General features: G+C 47.3%; 1 protein-coding gene across 3 annotated transcripts in view; it reads right to left on the bottom strand.

The window, feature by feature from the left end:
* GOLGA4 (golgin A4) overlaps positions 1–23,179 on the bottom strand; it is a 758,002-nt gene extending 734,823 nt beyond the window's left edge. For all 3 annotated transcript variants that reach the window (XM_069215119.1, XM_069215129.1, XM_069215138.1), the window contains exon 1: positions 22,798–23,179. In XM_069215119.1, coding sequence (XP_069071220.1) covers positions 22,798–22,878 — 81 coding nt within the window. In that variant the 5' untranslated portion in view covers positions 22,879–23,179. The remainder of the gene's footprint in view (positions 1–22,797) is intronic.
* Between the last annotated feature and the right edge of the window lie 1,687 nt (positions 23,180–24,866).

The following is a 24,866-nucleotide window of genomic DNA, read 5'->3' as shown; positions in this document are numbered from 1 at the left end:
ACCTGAAGGAGCCTATCACAAGGAGTCTCTGACGTCACCTGGTGGCACTGGCCACTCAGAGCAGTCCAGTGTGCCAGCAGCACCTCTGTTTCCAAGATGGCAGAGGTCTGGAGCACACTGGAGGAGCTCTGGACACCTCCCAGGGGAGGTGCAGGTCAGGGGAGTGGTCACTCCCCTTTCCTTTGTCCAGTTTCGCGCCAGAGCAGGGGCTAAGGGGTCCCTGAACCGGTGTAGACTGGCTTATGCAGAATTGGGCACCTCTGTGCCCAACAAAGCATTTCCAGAGGCTGGGGGAGGCTACTCCTCCCCTGCCTTCACACCATTTTCCAAAGGGAGAGGGTGTCACACCCTCTCTCAGAGGAAGTTCTTTGTTCTGCCATCCTGGGCCAGGCCTGGCTGGACCCCAGGAGGGCAGCTGCCTGTCTGAGGGGTTGGCAGCAGCAGCAGCTGCAGTGAAACCCCAGGAAGGGCAGTCTGGCAGTACCAGGGTCTGTGCTACAGACCACTGGGATCATGGAATTGTACCAACAATGCCAGGATGGCATAGAGGGGGCAATTCCATGATCATAGACATGTTACATGGCCATATTCGGAGTTACCATGGTGAAGCTACATATAGGTAGTGACCTATATGTAGTGCACGCGTGTAATGGTGTCCCCGCACTCACAAAGTTCAGTGAATTGGCTCTGAACAATGTGGGGGCACCTTGGCTAGTGCCAGGGTGCCCTCACACTAAGTAACTTTGCACCTAACCTTTACCAGGTAAAGGTTAGACATATAGGTGACTTATAAGTTACTTAAGTGCAGTGTAAAATGGCTGTGAAATAACGTGGACGTTATTTCACTCAGGCTGCAGTGGCAGGCCTGTGTATGAATTGTCAGAGCTCCCTATGGGTGGCAAAAGAAATGCTGCAGCCCATAGGGATCTCCTGGAACCCCAATACCCTGGGTACCTCAGTACCATATACTAGGGGATTATAAGGGTGTTCCAGTAAGCCAATGTAAATTGGTAAAAATGGTCACTAGCCTGTCAGTGACAATTTGGAAAGAAATGAGAGAGCATAACCACTGAGGTTCTGATTAGCAGAGCCTCAGTGAGACAGTTAGTCACTACACAGGTAACACATACAGGCACACTTATGAGCACTGGGGCCCTGGGTTACCAGGGTCCCAGTGACACATACAACTAAAACAACATATATACAGTGAAAAATGGGGGTAACATGCCAGGCAAGATGGTACTTTCCTACACAACCCCCCCCCAAACGAAGGACAATAAGACTAGCCATTACCTGATGAGTCTTCATTGTCTAAGTGGAAATATCTGGAGAGTCCATCTGCATTGGAGTGGCTACTCCCAGGTCTATGTTCCACTGTATAGTCCATTCCCTGTAGGGATATGGACCACCTCAACAATTTAGGATTTTCACCTTTCATTTGTTTTAGCCAAAGTAGAGGTTTGTGGTCTGTCTGAACAATGAAGTGAGTGCCAAACAGGTATGGCCTCAACTTCTTCAGAGCCCAGACCACAGCAAAGGCCTCCCTCTCAATGGCAGACCAACGCTTTTCTCTAGGGGTCAACCTTCTACTAATAAAAGCAACAGGTTGATCCTGGCCCTCAGAATTAAGTTGTGATAGGACTGCCCCTACTCCTAATTCAGATGCATCAGTCTGGACATAGAATTTTTTAGAGTAACAAGGGCTTTTCAGGACAGGTGCAGAGCACATGGCCTGCTTCAGCTCCTCAAAAGCTTTCTGACAGTTTGCTGTCCATAATACCTTTTTAGGCATTTTCTTGGATGTGAGGTCATTAAGAGGGGCTGCAATGGAGCCATAGTTCTTAATGAACCTCCTGTAATACCCAGTGAGGCCTAGGAAGGCTCTCACCTGAGTCTGAGTGGTAGGGGGAATCCAATCAATAATAGTTTGGATTTTCCCCTGAAGTGGTGCAATCTGTTCCCCACCAACAAGGTGTCCCAGATAAACCACCTTACCCTGCCCTATCTGGCACTTTGAAGCCTTGATAGTGAGGCCTGCCTTTTGCAGGGCCTCCAAAACTTTCCAAAGGTGGACCAGGTGATCATCCCAGCTGGAGCTAAAGACAGCTATATCATCCAAATATGCTGCACTGAAAGCTTCCAGCCCTTGCAGGACTGTGTTCACCAACCTCTGAAAAGTGGCAGGTGCATTTTTCAAACCAAAAGGCATTACAGTAAACTGGTAATGTCCTCCAATGGTAGAAAATGCAGTCTTAGGTTTAGCATCTTCTGACATTTTGATCTGCCAATACCCTGCAGTCAAATCAAAAGTGCTTAGATACTTGGCAGATGCCAGTGTATCTATTAGCTCATCTGCCCTGGGTATAGGGTGAGCATCTGTTTTGGTTACCAAGTTGAGACCTCTATAGTCTACACAAAACCTCATTTCCTTCTTTCCATTTTTAGAATTGGGTTTTGGTACCAGTACCACAGGAGAAGCCCATGGACTGTCAGAGTGCTCAACCACTCCTAGTTCCAACATCTTCTGAACTTCTTGCTTTATGCAGTCCCTGACATGGTCAGGCTGCCTATAGATCTTACTTTTGACAGGTAAACTGTCTCCAGTATCTATAGTGTGCTCACACCAAGAAGTGGTGCCTGGCACAATGGAGAAGAGTTCTGAAAATTGTCCTAGGAGATTTATGCAATTATCTTTCTGCTCAGCAGTAAGACAATCAGCCAAAACTACCCCTTCCACAAGAGCATCTTGTTCTGTGGAAGAGAAGAGATCAGGTAGAGGATCACTGTCTTCTTCCTGTCCCTCATCTGTTGCCATGAGCAGGGTGAGATCAGCCCTGTCATAGTAGGGTTTCAGGCGGTTGACATGGAGCACCCTAAGGGGACTCCTGGCAGTGCCTAAGTCAACCAAGTAGGTGACTTCACCCTTCTTTTCAACAATTGTGTGTGGACCACTCCATTTATCTTGGAGTGCTCTTGGGGCCACAGGCTCCAAGACCCACACTTTCTGCCCTGGTTGGTACTGAACCAAAACAGCCTTCTGATCATGCCATTGCTTCTGGAGCTCTTGGCTGGCCTGAAGGTTTTTACTGGCCTTTTTCATGTACTCAGCCATCCTTGATCTGAGGCCAAGTACATAGTCCACAATATCCTGCTTAGGAGCTTTTAAAGGTTGTTCCCAACCCTCCTTTACAAGTGTGAGTGGACCCCTAACAGGGTGTCCAAAAAGAAGTTCAAAGGGGCTGAAGCCCACTCCTTTCTGGGGTACCTCCCTGTAGGCAAAAAGGAGGCATGGTAGAAGGATATCCCATCTCCTGCGGAGTTTTTCAGGGAGTCCCATAATCATGCCTTTGAGAGTTTTATTAAATCTCTCCACCAGTCCATTTGTTTGTGGATGATAGGGTGTTGTGAACTTGTAAGTTACACCACACTCCTTCCACATGGCCTTTAAGTATGCAGACATGAAATTGCTTCCTCTGTCTGATACTACTTCCTTTGGGAAGCCCACCCTGGAAAATATTCCCAGGAGGGCCTTTGCCACTGCAGGAGCTGTAGTGGTCCTTAAAGGAATAGCTTCAGGATATCTTGTGGCATGGTCCACTACCACCAAGATAAACCTATTGCCTGAAGCAGTAGGAGGGTCAAGGGGGCCAACTATGTCAACCCCTACCCTTTCAAAGGGAACCCCAACCACAGGCAGTGGGATAAGGGGTGCCTTTGGAGTGCCACCTGTCTTGCCACTGGCTTGACAGGTTTCACAGGACTTACAAAATTCTTTTGTGTCCTCAGACATCCTAGGCCAATGAAACAGTGGTACCAATCTGTCCCAAGTTTTCATTTGACCCAGGTGCCCAGCTAAGGGAATGTCATGTGCCAGTGTTAGGAGGAACTTTCTGTACTCCTGAGGAATCACTAATCTCCTGGCAGCTCCAGGTTTAGGATCCCTTTGCTCAGTGTACAAGAGGTTGTCCTCCCAGTAAACTCTGTGTGAGTCACTGACATCCCCATTAGCCTGTTTGACAGCTTGCTGTCTGAGACACTCTAATGTGGGACAGGTTTGCTGTGCCACACTCAGCTCCTCTCTGGCAGGCCCCCCTTCACCCAAAAGCTCAGCAGTGTCTGCTTCCAGCTCCTCCGGTGTAGGTTCTGCACAGGGAGGGAATTCTTCTTCCTCAGAATTAGAATCCACTGTAGAGGGAGGGATAGTAGGAAGTGGTTTGCTTCTACTAGCCCTAGCTTTAGGGAGCACTTGGTCCATTGTTCCAGGATCCAAGCTTCCCTGTCCTTTTTGCTTTTTGGCCTGAGCCCTTGTCAAAGCAAAAATATGCCCTGGGATGCCCAGCATTGCTGCATGGGCCTCCAACTCCACATCTGACCAAGCTGATGTCTCCAAATCGTTCCCTAATAGACAGTCTACAGGTAAATCTGAAGCTACCACAACTTTCTTTGGACCAGATACCCCCCCCCAGTTGAGATTTACAACAGCCATGGGGTGGCTTTGTGTTATGTTGTGAGCATCGGTTACTTGGTACTGGTGTCCAAGTATGTGTTGTTCAGGGTGCACCAGTTTCTCAATCACCATTGTGACACTGGCACCTGTGTCCCTGTAGGCCTGGACCTCAACACCATTTATTAGGGTTAGTTGCTTGTACTTCTCCAAGTTATGGGGGCAAGCAACCAAAGTGGCTAAGTCAATAGCCCCTTCAGAGACTAAAGTAGCCTCTGTGGTCTCCCTAATCAGACCAACCCCAACTAAATTACCAAAAGTGAGCCCAGCTACTCCCTTGGATTGGCTATTAGTAGGTTTGCTCCCACCACCACTGCTATTAGTAGGGACACTAGGTGTAGCAGTAGGGGTTGTAGTGGTAGGAGCTGTGGTGCCTTTCTTTGGACAACTGGGATCTGTTGTCCAATGGCCTTTTATCTTACATAAATAGCACCATGGTTTCTTTTCCTTGTTCTGATTAGAGGAGGGTTTGGGCCCACCACCCCCACCAGAGTGTTTTTGTGGGCCTGATGAAGACTCATTTTTAGATTTGTCCCCACCCTTGTCAGAAGACTTACCATCCTTCTTTTTGTTGCCATCTTTGTCACCCCCTGTATGAACTTTTCTGTTCACTCTTGTTCTGACCCATTTGTCTGCCTTCTTTCCCAATTCTTGGGGAGAGGTCAGATCAGAGTCCACCAAGTACTGGTGCAACAAATCAGACACACAATTATTAAGAATATGCTCTCTCAGGATTAAGTTATACAGGCTGTCATAATCAGTAACTTTACTGCCATGTAACCACCCCTCCAAGGCCTTCACTGCCTGGTCAATGAAATCAACCCAGTCTTGTGAAGACTCCTTTTTGGTATCTCTGAACTTGATCCTGTACTGTTCAGTGGTTAAGCCATAACCATCCAGGAGTGCATTCTTAAGAACTTGGAAATTGTTAGCATCATTTTCTTTTACAGTAAGGAGCCTATCCCTACCTTTTCCAGTAAATGATAGCCATAGGATAGCAGCCCACTGCCTTTGAGGGACATCCTGTACAGCACAGGCCCTCTCAAGTGCAGCAAACCACTTGTTAATGTCATCCCCCTCCTTGTAAGGGGGAACTATCTTATGCAGATTCCTGGAATCATGCTCTTTTGCAGGATGACTATGGGGAATACTGCTGCTGCCACCATGGGTATCTAAACCCATTTTCTGTCTTTCCCTCTCTATTTCTAAAGACTGTCTATCCAAATCCAGCTGTTGCTTCTTGAGCTTCAGTCTGGTTTGCTCCACTCTCAATCTATTGAGCTCCCTTTCCAACAATCTGTCATCAGGGTGGGTGGGAGGGACATTTCTAGATACAGAGGTATGATGGGAATGAACAGAAGGAGACCTGTCCCTTACAGAGGGCACCCTAACAGCTTGGCTACCAGTATAATGTGAGAGCACATCATCAGTATGATGTGATTCAACCTCTGTACCAACTATGCTAGACTGTCTAGTAATGGGCAGGCTGAGAAGTTTCTTTCCTGAACCTTTTCCTGGGGGAGTCCCTGGATCAGATTGAGAACCATTAGCTACTTTTTCTACAGATTGGGCACTTATGGCCTTATCCTGTACTCTAAGCATATTAATTAACAGTTCTAAAGAAGGATTCTTCCCTACACTCAAACCTCTCTCTATGCAGAGACTCCTTGCTCCTTTCCAGCTAAGGTGATCATATGCAAGTTTGGACAGTTCAACTTTTTGGCCTGTGCCAGACATTTTTTAGAGAGAGTTAAAGTGATAGACAAAGAGAAAAAAGTTTTCAGAACTTTTTGGAAAGACAGAAAAAAACTTTTTAAACTTTTAAGAACTTTTTGAAAGTTTAGAAGTACTTTTCAGCACTTAGAAAAGAGTGAAAAGAGGAAATGCAAAACTTTTTGGCTATGTGTATATACACTGACCTTGTTTTGTATATTTTTCTCTTATGAAAAGTACAATGACAAGAGTGGTAAGTAGTCTCAAAGCACTTATCCCACCACTGCACAACCAATGTAGGAGGCTGGACTGGCTTGTAGTGAGTACCAAGGGGTACTTGCACCTTGCACCAGGCCCAGTTATCCCTTATTAGTGTATAGGGTGTCTAGCAGCTTAGGCTGATAGATAATGGTAGCTTAGCAAAGCAGCTCAGGCTGAACTAGGAGACGTGTGAAGCTACTACAGTACCACTTAGTGTCATATGCACAATATCATAAGAAAACACAATACACAGTTATACTAAAAATAAAGGTACTTTATTTTTATGACAATATGCCAAAGTATCTTAGAGTGTACCCTCAGTAAGAGGATAGGAAATATACACAAGATATATATACACAATAGCAAAAATATGCAGTATAGTCTTAGAAAACAGTGCAAACAATGTATAGTTACAATAGGATGCAATGGGGAAACATAGGGATAGGGGCAACACAAACCATATACTCCAGAAGTGGAATGCGAACCACGAATGGACCCCAAACCTATGTGACCTTGTAGAGGGTCGCTGGGACTATCAGAAAATAGTGAGAGTTAGAAAAATAACCCTCCCCAAGACCCTGAAAAGTGAGTGCAAAGTGCACTAAAGTTCCCCTAAGGACAAAATAGTCGTGTTAGAGGGAGAATGCAAGGAAAACACAAATCAGCAATGCAACAACGATGGATTCCTGTCTGAAGGTACCTGTGGAACAAGGGGACCAAGTCCAAAAGTCACAAGCAGCTCGGAGATGGGCAGATGCCCAAGAAATGCCAGCGGTTGGTGCAAAGAAGCTCTTACTAGGCTGAAGAACTGTGAATACTGCAGGAACGACAAGGGTTAGAGACTTCCCCTTTGGAGGACGGATCCCCCACGCCTTGGAGAGTCGTGCAGAAGTGTTTTCCCGCCGGATGGACGCCAACAAGCCTTGCTACACGCAAATCGTGCGTTTGGCGTTTTTGGACGCTGCTGGGGCCCAGGAGGGACCAGAAGGTCGCAAATTGGACCTGCAGAGAGAGGGGACGTCGAGCAAGACAAAGAGCCCTCACTGAAGCAGGTAGCACCCGGAGAAGTGCCAGAAACAGGCACTACGAGGATGCGTGAAACGGTGCTCGCCGAAGTTGCACAAAGGAGTCCCACGTCGCCGGAGACCAACTTAGAAAGTCGTGCAATGCAGGTTAGAGTGCCGTGGACCCAGGCTTGGCTGTGCACGAAGGATTTCCGCCGGAAGTGCACAGGGGCCGGAGTAGCTTGCAAAGTCGCGGTTCCCAGCAATGCAGCCCAGCGAGGTGAGGCAAGGACTTACCTCCACCAAACTTGGGCTGAAGAGTCACTGGACTGTGGGGGTCACTTGGACGGTGTCGCTGGATTCGAGGGACCTCGCTCGTCGTGCTGAGAGGAGACCCAAGGGACCGGAGATGCAGCTTTTTGGTGCCTGCGGTTGCAGGGGGACGATTCCGTCGACCCACGGGAGATTTCTTCGGAGCTTCTGGTGCAGAGAGGAGGCAGACTACCCCCACAGCATGCACAAGCAGGAAAACAGTCGAGAAGGCGGCAGGATCAGCGTTACAGAGTTGCAGTAGTCGTCTTTGCTACTATGTTGCAGGTTTGCAGGCTTCCAGCGCGGTCAGCGGTCGATTCCTTATCAGAAGGTGAAGAGGGAGATGCAGAGGAACTCGGCTGAGCTCATGCATTCGTTATCTGAAGTTTCCCCAGAGACAGAGACCCTAAATAGCCAGAAAAGAGGGTTTGGCTACCTAGGAGAGAGGAAAGGCTACTAACACCTGAAGGAGCCTATCACAAGGAGTCTCTGACGTCACCTGGTGGCACTGGCCACTCAGAGCAGTCCAGTGTGCCAGCAGCACCTCTGTTTCCAAGATGGCAGAGGTCTGGAGCACACTGGAGGAGCTCTGGACACCTCCCAGGGGAGGTGCAGGTCAGGGGAGTGGTCACTCCCCTTTCCTTTGTCCAGTTTCGCGCCAGAGCAGGGGCTAAGGGGTCCCTGAACCGGTGTAGACTGGCTTATGCAGAATTGGGCACCTCTGTGCCCAACAAAGCATTTCCAGAGGCTGGGGGAGGCTACTCCTCCCCTGCCTTCACACCATTTTCCAAAGGGAGAGGGTGTCACACCCTCTCTCAGAGGAAGTTCTTTGTTCTGCCATCCTGGGCCAGGCCTGGCTGGACCCCAGGAGGGCAGCTGCCTGTCTGAGGGGTTGGCAGCAGCAGCAGCTGCAGTGAAACCCCAGGAAGGGCAGTCTGGCAGTACCAGGGTCTGTGCTACAGACCACTGGGATCATGGAATTGTACCAACAATGCCAGGATGGCATAGAGGGGGCAATTCCATGATCATAGACATGTTACATGGCCATATTCGGAGTTACCATGGTGAAGCTACATATAGGTAGTGACCTATATGTAGTGCACGCGTGTAATGGTGTCCCCGCACTCACAAAGTTCAGTGAATTGGCTCTGAACAATGTGGGGGCACCTTGGCTAGTGCCAGGGTGCCCTCACACTAAGTAACTTTGCACCTAACCTTTACCAGGTAAAGGTTAGACATATAGGTGACTTATAAGTTACTTAAGTGCAGTGTAAAATGGCTGTGAAATAACGTGGACGTTATTTCACTCAGGCTGCAGTGGCAGGCCTGTGTATGAATTGTCAGAGCTCCCTATGGGTGGCAAAAGAAATGCTGCAGCCCATAGGGATCTCCTGGAACCCCAATACCCTGGGTACCTCAGTACCATATACTAGGGGATTATAAGGGTGTTCCAGTAAGCCAATGTAAATTGGTAAAAATGGTCACTAGCCTGTCAGTGACAATTTGGAAAGAAATGAGAGAGCATAACCACTGAGGTTCTGATTAGCAGAGCCTCAGTGAGACAGTTAGTCACTACACAGGTAACACATACAGGCACACTTATGAGCACTGGGGCCCTGGGTTACCAGGGTCCCAGTGACACATACAACTAAAACAACATATATACAGTGAAAAATGGGGGTAACATGCCAGGCAAGATGGTACTTTCCTACACAACCCCCCCCCAAACGAAGGACAATAAGACTAGCCATTACCTGATGAGTCTTCATTGTCTAAGTGGAAATATCTGGAGAGTCCATCTGCATTGGAGTGGCTACTCCCAGGTCTATGTTCCACTGTATAGTCCATTCCCTGTAGGGATATGGACCACCTCAACAATTTAGGATTTTCACCTTTCATTTGTTTTAGCCAAAGTAGAGGTTTGTGGTCTGTCTGAACAATGAAGTGAGTGCCAAACAGGTATGGCCTCAACTTCTTCAGAGCCCAGACCACAGCAAAGGCCTCCCTCTCAATGGCAGACCAACGCTTTTCTCTAGGGGTCAACCTTCTACTAATAAAAGCAACAGGTTGATCCTGGCCCTCAGAATTAAGTTGTGATAGGACTGCCCCTACTCCTAATTCAGATGCATCAGTCTGGACATAGAATTTTTTAGAGTAACAAGGGCTTTTCAGGACAGGTGCAGAGCACATGGCCTGCTTCAGCTCCTCAAAAGCTTTCTGACAGTTTGCTGTCCATAATACCTTTTTAGGCATTTTCTTGGATGTGAGGTCATTAAGAGGGGCTGCAATGGAGCCATAGTTCTTAATGAACCTCCTGTAATACCCAGTGAGGCCTAGGAAGGCTCTCACCTGAGTCTGAGTGGTAGGGGGAATCCAATCAATAATAGTTTGGATTTTCCCCTGAAGTGGTGCAATCTGTTCCCCACCAACAAGGTGTCCCAGATAAACCACCTTACCCTGCCCTATCTGGCACTTTGAAGCCTTGATAGTGAGGCCTGCCTTTTGCAGGGCCTCCAAAACTTTCCAAAGGTGGACCAGGTGATCATCCCAGCTGGAGCTAAAGACAGCTATATCATCCAAATATGCTGCACTGAAAGCTTCCAGCCCTTGCAGGACTGTGTTCACCAACCTCTGAAAAGTGGCAGGTGCATTTTTCAAACCAAAAGGCATTACAGTAAACTGGTAATGTCCTCCAATGGTAGAAAATGCAGTCTTAGGTTTAGCATCTTCTGACATTTTGATCTGCCAATACCCTGCAGTCAAATCAAAAGTGCTTAGATACTTGGCAGATGCCAGTGTATCTATTAGCTCATCTGCCCTGGGTATAGGGTGAGCATCTGTTTTGGTTACCAAGTTGAGACCTCTATAGTCTACACAAAACCTCATTTCCTTCTTTCCATTTTTAGAATTGGGTTTTGGTACCAGTACCACAGGAGAAGCCCATGGACTGTCAGAGTGCTCAACCACTCCTAGTTCCAACATCTTCTGAACTTCTTGCTTTATGCAGTCCCTGACATGGTCAGGCTGCCTATAGATCTTACTTTTGACAGGTAAACTGTCTCCAGTATCTATAGTGTGCTCACACCAAGAAGTGGTGCCTGGCACAATGGAGAAGAGTTCTGAAAATTGTCCTAGGAGATTTATGCAATTATCTTTCTGCTCAGCAGTAAGACAATCAGCCAAAACTACCCCTTCCACAAGAGCATCTTGTTCTGTGGAAGAGAAGAGATCAGGTAGAGGATCACTGTCTTCTTCCTGTCCCTCATCTGTTGCCATGAGCAGGGTGAGATCAGCCCTGTCATAGTAGGGTTTCAGGCGGTTGACATGGAGCACCCTAAGGGGACTCCTGGCAGTGCCTAAGTCAACCAAGTAGGTGACTTCACCCTTCTTTTCAACAATTGTGTGTGGACCACTCCATTTATCTTGGAGTGCTCTTGGGGCCACAGGCTCCAAGACCCACACTTTCTGCCCTGGTTGGTACTGAACCAAAACAGCCTTCTGATCATGCCATTGCTTCTGGAGCTCTTGGCTGGCCTGAAGGTTTTTACTGGCCTTTTTCATGTACTCAGCCATCCTTGATCTGAGGCCAAGTACATAGTCCACAATATCCTGCTTAGGAGCTTTTAAAGGTTGTTCCCAACCCTCCTTTACAAGTGTGAGTGGACCCCTAACAGGGTGTCCAAAAAGAAGTTCAAAGGGGCTGAAGCCCACTCCTTTCTGGGGTACCTCCCTGTAGGCAAAAAGGAGGCATGGTAGAAGGATATCCCATCTCCTGCGGAGTTTTTCAGGGAGTCCCATAATCATGCCTTTGAGAGTTTTATTAAATCTCTCCACCAGTCCATTTGTTTGTGGATGATAGGGTGTTGTGAACTTGTAAGTTACACCACACTCCTTCCACATGGCCTTTAAGTATGCAGACATGAAATTGCTTCCTCTGTCTGATACTACTTCCTTTGGGAAGCCCACCCTGGAAAATATTCCCAGGAGGGCCTTTGCCACTGCAGGAGCTGTAGTGGTCCTTAAAGGAATAGCTTCAGGATATCTTGTGGCATGGTCCACTACCACCAAGATAAACCTATTGCCTGAAGCAGTAGGAGGGTCAAGGGGGCCAACTATGTCAACCCCTACCCTTTCAAAGGGAACCCCAACCACAGGCAGTGGGATAAGGGGTGCCTTTGGAGTGCCACCTGTCTTGCCACTGGCTTGACAGGTTTCACAGGACTTACAAAATTCTTTTGTGTCCTCAGACATCCTAGGCCAATGAAACAGTGGTACCAATCTGTCCCAAGTTTTCATTTGACCCAGGTGCCCAGCTAAGGGAATGTCATGTGCCAGTGTTAGGAGGAACTTTCTGTACTCCTGAGGAATCACTAATCTCCTGGCAGCTCCAGGTTTAGGATCCCTTTGCTCAGTGTACAAGAGGTTGTCCTCCCAGTAAACTCTGTGTGAGTCACTGACATCCCCATTAGCCTGTTTGACAGCTTGCTGTCTGAGACACTCTAATGTGGGACAGGTTTGCTGTGCCACACTCAGCTCCTCTCTGGCAGGCCCCCCTTCACCCAAAAGCTCAGCAGTGTCTGCTTCCAGCTCCTCCGGTGTAGGTTCTGCACAGGGAGGGAATTCTTCTTCCTCAGAATTAGAATCCACTGTAGAGGGAGGGATAGTAGGAAGTGGTTTGCTTCTACTAGCCCTAGCTTTAGGGAGCACTTGGTCCATTGTTCCAGGATCCAAGCTTCCCTGTCCTTTTTGCTTTTTGGCCTGAGCCCTTGTCAAAGCAAAAATATGCCCTGGGATGCCCAGCATTGCTGCATGGGCCTCCAACTCCACATCTGACCAAGCTGATGTCTCCAAATCGTTCCCTAATAGACAGTCTACAGGTAAATCTGAAGCTACCACAACTTTCTTTGGACCAGATACCCCCCCCCAGTTGAGATTTACAACAGCCATGGGGTGGCTTTGTGTTATGTTGTGAGCATCGGTTACTTGGTACTGGTGTCCAAGTATGTGTTGTTCAGGGTGCACCAGTTTCTCAATCACCATTGTGACACTGGCACCTGTGTCCCTGTAGGCCTGGACCTCAACACCATTTATTAGGGTTAGTTGCTTGTACTTCTCCAAGTTATGGGGGCAAGCAACCAAAGTGGCTAAGTCAATAGCCCCTTCAGAGACTAAAGTAGCCTCTGTGGTCTCCCTAATCAGACCAACCCCAACTAAATTACCAAAAGTGAGCCCAGCTACTCCCTTGGATTGGCTATTAGTAGGTTTGCTCCCACCACCACTGCTATTAGTAGGGACACTAGGTGTAGCAGTAGGGGTTGTAGTGGTAGGAGCTGTGGTGCCTTTCTTTGGACAACTGGGATCTGTTGTCCAATGGCCTTTTATCTTACATAAATAGCACCATGGTTTCTTTTCCTTGTTCTGATTAGAGGAGGGTTTGGGCCCACCACCCCCACCAGAGTGTTTTTGTGGGCCTGATGAAGACTCATTTTTAGATTTGTCCCCACCCTTGTCAGAAGACTTACCATCCTTCTTTTTGTTGCCATCTTTGTCACCCCCTGTATGAACTTTTCTGTTCACTCTTGTTCTGACCCATTTGTCTGCCTTCTTTCCCAATTCTTGGGGAGAGGTCAGATCAGAGTCCACCAAGTACTGGTGCAACAAATCAGACACACAATTATTAAGAATATGCTCTCTCAGGATTAAGTTATACAGGCTGTCATAATCAGTAACTTTACTGCCATGTAACCACCCCTCCAAGGCCTTCACTGCCTGGTCAATGAAATCAACCCAGTCTTGTGAAGACTCCTTTTTGGTATCTCTGAACTTGATCCTGTACTGTTCAGTGGTTAAGCCATAACCATCCAGGAGTGCATTCTTAAGAACTTGGAAATTGTTAGCATCATTTTCTTTTACAGTAAGGAGCCTATCCCTACCTTTTCCAGTAAATGATAGCCATAGGATAGCAGCCCACTGCCTTTGAGGGACATCCTGTACAGCACAGGCCCTCTCAAGTGCAGCAAACCACTTGTTAATGTCATCCCCCTCCTTGTAAGGGGGAACTATCTTATGCAGATTCCTGGAATCATGCTCTTTTGCAGGATGACTATGGGGAATACTGCTGCTGCCACCATGGGTATCTAAACCCATTTTCTGTCTTTCCCTCTCTATTTCTAAAGACTGTCTATCCAAATCCAGCTGTTGCTTCTTGAGCTTCAGTCTGGTTTGCTCCACTCTCAATCTATTGAGCTCCCTTTCCAACAATCTGTCATCAGGGTGGGTGGGAGGGACATTTCTAGATACAGAGGTATGATGGGAATGAACAGAAGGAGACCTGTCCCTTACAGAGGGCACCCTAACAGCTTGGCTACCAGTATAATGTGAGAGCACATCATCAGTATGATGTGATTCAACCTCTGTACCAACTATGCTAGACTGTCTAGTAATGGGCAGGCTGAGAAGTTTCTTTCCTGAACCTTTTCCTGGGGGAGTCCCTGGATCAGATTGAGAACCATTAGCTACTTTTTCTACAGATTGGGCACTTATGGCCTTATCCTGTACTCTAAGCATATTAATTAACAGTTCTAAAGAAGGATTCTTCCCTACACTCAAACCTCTCTCTATGCAGAGACTCCTTGCTCCTTTCCAGCTAAGGTGATCATATGCAAGTTTGGACAGTTCAACTTTTTGGCCTGTGCCAGACATTTTTTAGAGAGAGTTAAAGTGATAGACAAAGAGAAAAAAGTTTTCAGAACTTTTTGGAAAGACAGAAAAAAACTTTTTAAACTTTTAAGAACTTTTTGAAAGTTTAGAAGTACTTTTCAGCACTTAGAAAAGAGTGAAAAGAGGAAATGCAAAACTTTTTGGCTATGTGTATATACACTGACCTTGTTTTGTATATTTTTCTCTTATGAAAAGTACAATGACAAGAGTGGTAAGTAGTCTCAAAGCACTTATCCCACCACTGCACAACCAATGTAGGAGGCTGGACTGGCTTGTAGTGAGTACCAAGGGGTACTTGCACCTTGCACCAGGCCCAGTTATCCCTTATTAGTGTATAGGGTGTCTAGCAGCTTAGGCTGATAGATAATGGTAGCTTAGCAAAGCAGCTCAGGCTGAACTAGGAGACGTGTGAAGCTACTACAGTACCACTTAGTGTCATATGCACAATATCATAAGAAAACACAATACACAGTTATACTAAAAATAAAGGTACTTTATTTTTATGACAATATGCCAAAGTATCTTAGAGTGTACCCTCAGTAAGAGGATAGGAAATATACACAAGATATATATACACAATAGCAAAAATATGCAGTATAGTCTTAGAAAACAGTGCAAACAATGTATAGTTACAATAGGATGCAATGGGGAAACATAGGGATAGGGGCAACACAAACCATATACTCCAGAAGTGGAATGCGAACCACGAATGGACCCCAAACCTATGTGACCTTGTAGAGGGTCGCTGGGACTATCAGAAAATAGTGAGAGTTAGAAAAATAACCCTCCCCAAGACCCTGAAAAGTGAGTGCAAAGTGCACTAAAGTTCCCCTAAGGACAAAATAGTCGTGTTAGAGGGAGAATGCAAGGAAAACACAAATCAGCAATGCAACAACGATGGATTCCTGTCTGAAGGTACCTGTGGAACAAGGGGACCAAGTCCAAAAGTCACAAGCAGCTCGGAGATGGGCAGATGCCCAAGAAATGCCAGCGGTTGGTGCAAAGAAGCTCTTACTAGGCTGAAGAACTGTGAATACTGCAGGAACGACAAGGGTTAGAGACTTCCCCTTTGGAGGACGGATCCCCCACGCCTTGGAGAGTCGTGCAGAAGTGTTTTCCCGCCGGATGGACGCCAACAAGCCTTGCTACACGCAAATCGTGCGTTTGGCGTTTTTGGACGCTGCTGGGGCCCAGGAGGGACCAGAAGGTCGCAAATTGGACCTGCAGAGAGAGGGGACGTCGAGCAAGACAAAGAGCCCTCACTGAAGCAGGTAGCACCCGGAGAAGTGCCAGAAACAGGCACTACGAGGATGCGTGAAACGGTGCTCGCCGAAGTTGCACAAAGGAGTCCCACGTCGCCGGAGACCAACTTAGAAAGTCGTGCAATGCAGGTTAGAGTGCCGTGGACCCAGGCTTGGCTGTGCACGAAGGATTTCCGCCGGAAGTGCACAGGGGCCGGAGTAGCTTGCAAAGTCGCGGTTCCCAGCAATGCAGCCCAGCGAGGTGAGGCAAGGACTTACCTCCACCAAACTTGGGCTGAAGAGTCACTGGACTGTGGGGGTCACTTGGACGGTGTCGCTGGATTCGAGGGACCTCGCTCGTCGTGCTGAGAGGAGACCCAAGGGACCGGAGATGCAGCTTTTTGGTGCCTGCGGTTGCAGGGGGACGATTCCGTCGACCCACGGGAGATTTCTTCGGAGCTTCTGGTGCAGAGAGGAGGCAGACTACCCCCACAGCATGCACAAGCAGGAAAACAGTCGAGAAGGCGGCAGGATCAGCGTTACAGAGTTGCAGTAGTCGTCTTTGCTACTATGTTGCAGGTTTGCAGGCTTCCAGCGCGGTCAGCGGTCGATTCCTTATCAGAAGGTGAAGAGGGAGATGCAGAGGAACTCGGCTGAGCTCATGCATTCGTTATCTGAAGTTTCCCCAGAGACAGAGACCCTAAATAGCCAGAAAAGAGGGTTTGGCTACCTAGGAGAGAGGAAAGGCTACTAACACCTGAAGGAGCCTATCACAAGGAGTCTCTGACGTCACCTGGTGGCACTGGCCACTCAGAGCAGTCCAGTGTGCCAGCAGCACCTCTGTTTCCAAGATGGCAGAGGTCTGGAGCACACTGGAGGAGCTCTGGACACCTCCCAGGGGAGGTGCAGGTCAGGGGAGTGGTCACTCCCCTTTCCTTTGTCCAGTTTCGCGCCAGAGCAGGGGCTAAGGGGTCCCTGAACCGGTGTAGACTGGCTTATGCAGAATTGGGCACCTCTGTGCCCAACAAAGCATTTCCAGAGGCTGGGGGAGGCTACTCCTCCCCTGCCTTCACACCATTTTCCAAAGGGAGAGGGTGTCACACCCTCTCTCAGAGGAAGTTCTTTGTTCTGCCATCCTGGGCCAGGCCTGGCTGGACCCCAGGAGGGCAGCTGCCTGTCTGAGGGGTTGGCAGCAGCAGCAGCTGCAGTGAAACCCCAGGAAGGGCAGTCTGGCAGTACCAGGGTCTGTGCTACAGACCACTGGGATCATGGAATTGTACCAACAATGCCAGGATGGCATAGAGGGGGCAATTCCATGATCATAGACATGTTACATGGCCATATTCGGAGTTACCATGGTGAAGCTACAACTAGGTAGTGACCTATATGTAGTGCACGCGTGTAATGGTGTCCCCGCACTCACAAAGTTCAGTGAATTGGCTCTGAACAATGTGGGGGCACCTTGGCTAGTGCCAGGGTGCCCTCACACTAAGTAACTTTGCACCTAACCTTTACCAGGTAAAGGTTAGACATATAGGTGACTTATAAGTTACTTAAGTGCAGTGTAAAATGGCTGTGAAATAACGTGGACGTTATTTCACTCAGGCTGCAGTGGCAGGCCTGTGTATGAATTGTCAGAGCTCCCTATGGGTGGCAAAAGAAATGCTGCAGCCCATAGGGATCTCCTGGAACCCCAATACCCTGGGTACCTCAGTACCATATACTAGGGGATTATAAGGGTGTTCCAGTAAGCCAATGTAAATTGGTAAAAATGGTCACTAGCCTGTCAGTGACAATTTGGAAAGAAATGAGAGAGCATAACCACTGAGGTTCTGATTAGCAGAGCCTCAGTGAGACAGTTAGTCACTACACAGGTAACACATACAGGCACACTTATGAGCACTGGGGCCCTGGGTTACCAGGGTCCCAGTGACACATACAACTAAAACAACATATATACAGTGAAAAATGGGGGTAACATGCCAGGCAAGATGGTACTTTCCCAAGAGTATTATCTCCCAGCAACAGTAGAATCCCAGTCACTACACAATATAAAAAATAAAAAATAAACTCTTAGGAATCACTAAAGCATGAAAAGGTCTGGGAACATACACTACTCTTGCTCCCATAGGACTACACCCTCTTGAGATCAGAAATTAGAGAAGTGCCCCGAAGAATTAATAAATATACTTCAATGATTTTCAATAAAAGTAATGAACTTTAGAAGACTGTGACGGTTTTATTACAAAAAGTGACACAAGTTCAAACGTTAATGTAGTCCAAACCAGACTGCATGGATTGATGCTTAATCAGGATACAAGATTAGACTATGACAGACGTGAGGCATCAGAATCAAACAGATAGCATCCTGCAACAGATGGAAAAACATGAAAACCAAAAGCCTGCCAGTTCTTGGCACACCGGATGAACAGGGGAGACCTAAAAAGTTACCAAGTGACCTGGATGGCAGAGACTTGCATTTCCTAAATAGGTAATAATGGGAAAAGAATAGGCACATTCTCCTGTGTGAAGGTGCATGTGGGAGCAAGCATGCACTGCAGTTATCTTGGTTATTAAAGACCTAAGGGACAGTATCTTCGAGAATGTGACACTAAAGGAAAATTACAAATGGAAGACCAATCATTTCTCATTTTCTCACTTACTACAGCAGCCACAAAGGAAAGGAGGAGATAGTAGGAGTAACTGTAATAGGATTTCATGGGGATAGGGACACAGACGAAACTGCTCCTTCCTATAAAATTCAATGTAGTGCATGTGCACTCGGTTCTTGTCAGGAGAAAGGACAATAGTTTCCATTTCTTAGTAAGCACTAGCTTTCATTAATAAGGTTTGATGTGCCATGCCTACACCAATATACAATACATTTCAGCAAGAAAATGTGAAATGCACTGTATCCCTTTGACCCATTCTTGTAATATCGACGCAGGCGTCTCCCCTCAACCGCCACTGCTCAAACCAAAATACAAAATGGCTCTGGGGTGTTCAGAGGACAGGAGACGCAACAGAGACAGACTGTGCTAATATGGCAAGGGTAGGTTTACTAGATATGAATGATTGAACAAAAGAAAGTTGTATTGCCATAGCTGAGGAGAGCCCTCTTCTGATTGCCAGAGAGGGCAGGTTGGCGTGACTGAGGGGTACAAGCATGATGGCCTGGTTGGGGGATACAAAGGTATGAGTGGGCGCTCATTTCACCTGGGGGTATGTCCGAAGAAGGTACAGCTACAGATGAGAAGTGCTTTTGTCATAGTTACGAGGAGCACAGAGTTTGCCAATGGCTATGCAGATATCACCATGAATACATTAGGCTGCAAGGCCGTTCTATGCTTTCTTAAAACCATGAATCTAGTTACAGGCGTTCATTCAACAAAGCAGTGCGTTCTGGAAAATTAAGTTCATGTTTGCTTTGAACATCCTTGCGAAGTGCCACACATCGCAAGTCAGATTAACAAATGTCTTCACATTTTCTACACCACAACAGGTTTCGATTTTGTCGCGCTTCTCAGCCAAGGTCAGCCAATAAAGATGTTCTACAAACATTTTAGTTTCTTAGTGCCTCAATAGGATGCCCTGCACACAAGAAACAGCCCGTCAGTGGCACCAGATTTTGCCAAGCTGAGACTGTTTGCGTGAGTGTTGAACTAACAGGATAGACATATCGTCACTCACGTCGCCATTCAGGTGTCTCAAATAAGTAGCTACGTGCTGAATCTCTGACCAGCTACAGCTCGCTTACACCACACTAACATGTAATGTTCCTGCAGGCTGTAGATCCTCCTGTCGGCATGTGTTACTCTTAAAATGGTGGTAGTCTGGGATCTTCTGCATATTTTATTATACTGAATTTCAACGCATTTTATTGCAAGACCCTACCTCTAGCATTGCTTGTTAACAGACAGGTTTGTAATGCGCTCAAAGATAAAAGTTATAGCCTTCACTTTGAACTCCGTCAGGTAAAAGAGGCAGGAATACTACAACTCTCTCATCTAGCAATAAAAGTATTGCAAAGGTGGAGGATATTCTCATAGATAATTTATCTTACCACACTGTTGCTAACCTGGTTCACAAATATGTAAATTGGTGGACATTCAACAAATGAGAGAGTGACATTATTTCCATCAAACAACTGCACCTATCGAACTCAGCCTTGGGGCCTTCCTTGGTCTGCTAAAGTCTCTATGCAAGGAACTATTATGACTGGTACCTAGCTCGATGGAGTGTTCACAGAAGTCATCATTAAAGCTTAATTTTTTTCTAAATAATCTGAAAACTGCACCACAAAGCTAAAGTCAGAGACAGTACTCTGTTCAAGTTTTATTTCAAGTTTTCCAATGCACTAAGAATATACATTGAGTTCTACTAGAGGGTCCAGCCAAGCCCTTTGAACCAATAAAACAGACAGCTGACCAGTGACCGATCATTTAGTGTCTTCAAACTAGAAAGAATGGTCTCACAAAGAGAGAATCGCTGTTGGCTCGTTTTCCAATGGTGCTTTAGTTGAGCTCAGCTGTGATAGATTCTCAATATGCCTTGAAAATCAATAATCTAACTGTTCTTAATCCCAGTTTTGCACACTCGCTTTCGTTTGCCCGGAAGGTAGCAAAATCAACATTTGAAATTGTTAGCAAATAGTACCAGAACGTCAGGTCTCAGCTACTTGACAGACTTTCACAGCTCTAACAAAGGGGGCGTGATCTGTGATCGGCATGCTGCATAACTACTGTAAAGTGAGCTCCATTTTGACAGGCAGCGATGGAGAGGGTTTTATTTTAACATAGTGATCACGTATGGGACCCTAGGCCGGTCTGATCTGTTTGGTCAACGTTACTTTGCATACAGAGATTTCTGAGCCCATACATTCAATGTCAAACGCGAGACTACAAGTCCAAGAATGCAACATTATGTTGGCTAAGTAGGTACAGTGTCAGAAATTACATGGGAACACCCGACAGCTATGCTGCATTCAGTGCCAATAAACTTTGAACTTGCTACACTGAGACACGATATAAGGACTTGGTATGAGAAGTGGCTCATTGAAAATGAAGGAATCATTTGTTTCACACAACTTGCTGTAAAATCTCAACTGCAAGAATTATCCACAGGCAGCGAACGCCTTGCAATTTTGTTTCAATGATGATACATTACAGTTTGCATTGCTATGTTTTGCAAAAAAAAAAAAAAAAAATCTGCAATATGCTCATTTTATGACAAGGTTGCTTTGGGGGGGCGGGAGGGCAAGAGAAAATCCACAATGCCCTCTGCAAACACGCTGCTTGGTCAGAGTGCCCTCGACCTCACTACTTCGCCTCCCCAGATTAATACAATTAAATAACATTGAGGGCAGGCATTTTACTCTCTATCTTACAGGTCACTGCACTTTTTGGGGAATCACTGAAATACTCTGCAACTACAAATGCTACTGTGTTTTGATATTTGGATAGCTGGGTTACCCAGTGTCAAGAGGCTGTTATACAGTTACTGAAGAAGGTTGCGTTAGTTGGGTGAACACTGGAGCTGTGTGGAATCTTTGTCGGTTCAGATCAGAAGGCGTATACGATGATGCAGATATTGGCTCTCCTATCTAGAGCACTTTGAGGATCCGGTTCTCGCACTTCTCTGTCCCCAGACCAGGGAGGGGATTAACATTAGCAACACAAAATTATGATGGATGGAGTGCTGAAACTTTTCAAACACTCACCCCCAGTCACAGATCTGGGTTGAATCCATTGTTCTTTTGCTCACCATGCCACCCCAGTGTGGACCCAGCCATATGAAAATAAACCTCGACCCTGCTCCCCATGGGAACAGTGCAGCCCGAACTCCCAGGTCAGGGTCTATCTGGACCAGAAACAAGGATCATGGGACCAGTTTCGTAGTATCACCCCTCATCAACCAGGCTTGCATGAATTCATTGGCACAGTGAGCAAGGGACCCACGTCTGGACATACCCTGGCCACTTACGGCAACTTTAGCAATAAAACCCATAATGCCCTCTGCAAACATGCTGCTTGGTCAGAGTGCCCTCAGCCTCACTACCGCGACTCCCCCTAATGATACAATAAATTATCATTCTGGGCTTGAATTTTACTTTCTATCTTACAAGCCACTCCACTTTGTGGGGAAGCAATGAAATACTCCACAACTACAAATGCTTCAGTGCTTTGCTATTTGGAGAGCTGGGTTACCCACTATCAAGAGTCTGTTTTACAAGTACTGGTGAAGGTTAAGTTTGTTGGGTGAACACTGCAGCTGTGTGGGATCTTTGACTGTTCAGATCAGAAGGCGCATGTGAGGATGCAGATACAGTCTCTCTCCTCTAGAGCACTATAAGGATCCGGTTCTCGCACTTATCGGTCCCCAGACCAGGGAGGGGATTAACATTACCTCCAGTGAAGCTCCATAATTATGAGCCAGGCTACCCAAAGCTAACTCTGCGTGTCAACCGTGGCAGGCAATCATCACTGGCTGCTGCTGTAGTGTGTGTCTATTTGTTTACTATTCCACAATGTCAGTCATCATGAGTTCTGGTCCAATCTTTTTCCATCAGAAAGAGTCCCAGTTAGAAAATAAATGGTTTGGTCAACATGCAAAAGTGCTTCAAAAAAGTGGTATCTGTTTAAGATAATTTCTAAACCATTATATTGCAAAAATGTGATGCCTTCCTAATGTAACACTATTATATGGAGATAAATGTTTTGCTCTGTTCAGGAAGGGTCACTCAAAGTATCACTCCTAAGAGACAAATGTCACACTGAATCATGGAAATGTCACACATAATCAAACTAAAAATCTGACAGATGTGTACAAATGAGTCAAACACAACGCACCAGCAAAATAATATTTGTAAGACAGACTCATGTTGCTCCTCGTACACTGATAGACCTGGCAACCCGAAGCGGCAAGGTTAGGCTTGTATAGACGAGCTAACATCCATACATAGTTCTCAAAGAACATTCGCCCCCTCCACGGGTTCAGTCTGTGTCAGATTCCCCAATGCCATCAACTCAGAGTTGTTCCTCACCTGCTGCTGCCTATTGGTTCCCACAACGTTCCTCTGAGGTGACTGCTCCTCGCTTATCTTCTTCTTCAGGTTCTTGAACATCCTACCGCTTTTCCCGTGGGCGGTCGGAGGGGTCCTGGGGGCGGGCTCCGTGGGGGATTCGGCTCACAGCGATGATACTTAGGGGTCTGTGTAGCTCCACCTTACTAACTCGTCCCGCCCCCGCGCTACCGAACCCGGAAGAAGGAAGTGTGGGCAGTGAAGTCTGCACTGCTGATGCAGGGTCCTTGCGCACGCGCAGCTGCAGGCTCAGCCCCGCTGTCACCCTTAGGGTCCTCTGCTCCCCTTTCTACTCTGAGCACCATCCAGGAGATGACAGGTTAGCGATGCGCATGCGCGGCAACGTGGAGCTCTCTCCGTTCAACCCGGCTACGGCTCGCCAGTAGGGTCATACCAGCTTTAATTAAAAGGAAACATTGGCGAAGGTGGACTCCATTGAAACACAGAAGAAGGACGACCTAACATGACCTGCACGTCACGATGGATCCATCTTGAAACGGGTTCGTGTCCTCTGCTCACCAATGTAAATGCCGAGAAAGCTGCAGAAAAGTACGAGGTGTAAATAACTCCAAGGATTAACTACGTCTGAAAACCACAGCGAGTCATTCATAAATGTACAGTAACATTTTTTCTAGCATTTGCGTTAAGAATTTGAAATTCTATTGAGGACACGGAAGCGAGGATTATGCTTCTCTTTCTTCAGTTTAAATTCTATAGCAGGACCGGAGGCGAGGATTATGCAGTCCTTTCTTCACTTTATTGATAACAGCAAGTTCAAACACAATAAACTACAACTCCCATGATGCCCACAAAAAAACCATGACAACAAGTAACCAATCCCAAGTCCACCACAGTGTATCTATAAATAACTGGCTGTGGCAGTCCTTCCTCTTTCTTCACTGCTGCCTGTCAGTTAAGTCCTCGCTCCTTCTCGTTTCGGGGGATCGGGGATTGCCTTTGTGCTTAGCATTTTTTGCTGTCAGATTTGCTAGTTGAGCCTTGTTTGCTTTTAGCGCTTGGTCGTGGGCGTGCCGGGTGCGAGGTAGCTGCATTCCTCGCATTCCCGGTCTGTCATCTTGCGCGGCAGGCTTTTGCCCGAGCGCGTGGTGCAGTGACGGCCTAGCTCCTGATCTAAGGAAGGCAGCGCTTCGCGCGCTGATTTCCCGATCGCTTTCTGGGCCTGGCAAGCACCCGCCCTCGGGGTTGCTTGCCGCTTTGGCCCCCAACCCTTGCCGACACCGCATAGCTGTAAGAGCAGGCCAGCCTGCATTCAGATTTCCCTTTGGGAACCTCACTATTCTGGTTCTTGTGCACGCATTTTTTACTTGGTGCTGTCACAAGTTTTCTTGGAGCACGGCAATGGGGCTACCCATTGTATTTAGGTTGGGTGTTATTTATTGTGCTCTCACCCCTCTTATTGACGCCCCTTGGTGAGGTAAGTGGCGATTTGCTGCTGGTTCCTCTGGGTCCTTCCCGTATATTTTGCGCTGAGTTGGTTTTGTTGAGTGCGATGAATTCTTCTTCCCCCTCAGTGGATTCTTTTTTGGATCACGCCTACGCCCCATCTTTGGGGTCGGAGGAGGTTTTGCCGCCTCAGAGTAACATTCATGAGGGGATGGACAAACTCGTGTCGCAGGCGGTGGCGAAAGCCTTAGCGCCTCTGCAGGATAGGGTGGACAGGCTTATGCAGAAGGTGTCCCACTCAGCGAGTGTTTTGGGGGATTCGGCCCCTCGGGCCAGTACATCTAAAGTTCCTTCTTCCTCTAGGAAGCGTGACGCGGAGCACCTGGAGGGTTTCACCCGGTTACAGGAGGCCTTTGCCAAGAGTTCGCGAACGCTAGACCCTGTACCCTGCCGGGAGGATGGCCCACCTGGAGAGCATGGCAGCGCTGCTGCTCTGGCACTAGATCCCTTCGTGGGATCAACCCATTCGGGGGGGGGGTGACTCCGATGATGAGGGCTCATCGGATGAGGGTGGCATTGTGGGGAGGCCTTGGCGCCCATCTGCGACCTCTAGTGTGGAGTAAGAA

The sequence above is a fragment of the Pleurodeles waltl genome, chromosome 2_1 (assembly GCF_031143425.1).
Source record: "Pleurodeles waltl isolate 20211129_DDA chromosome 2_1, aPleWal1.hap1.20221129, whole genome shotgun sequence".
NCBI lineage: Eukaryota > Metazoa > Chordata > Amphibia > Caudata > Salamandridae > Pleurodeles > Pleurodeles waltl.
This window is presented reverse-complemented; position numbering and strand designations above follow the sequence as displayed.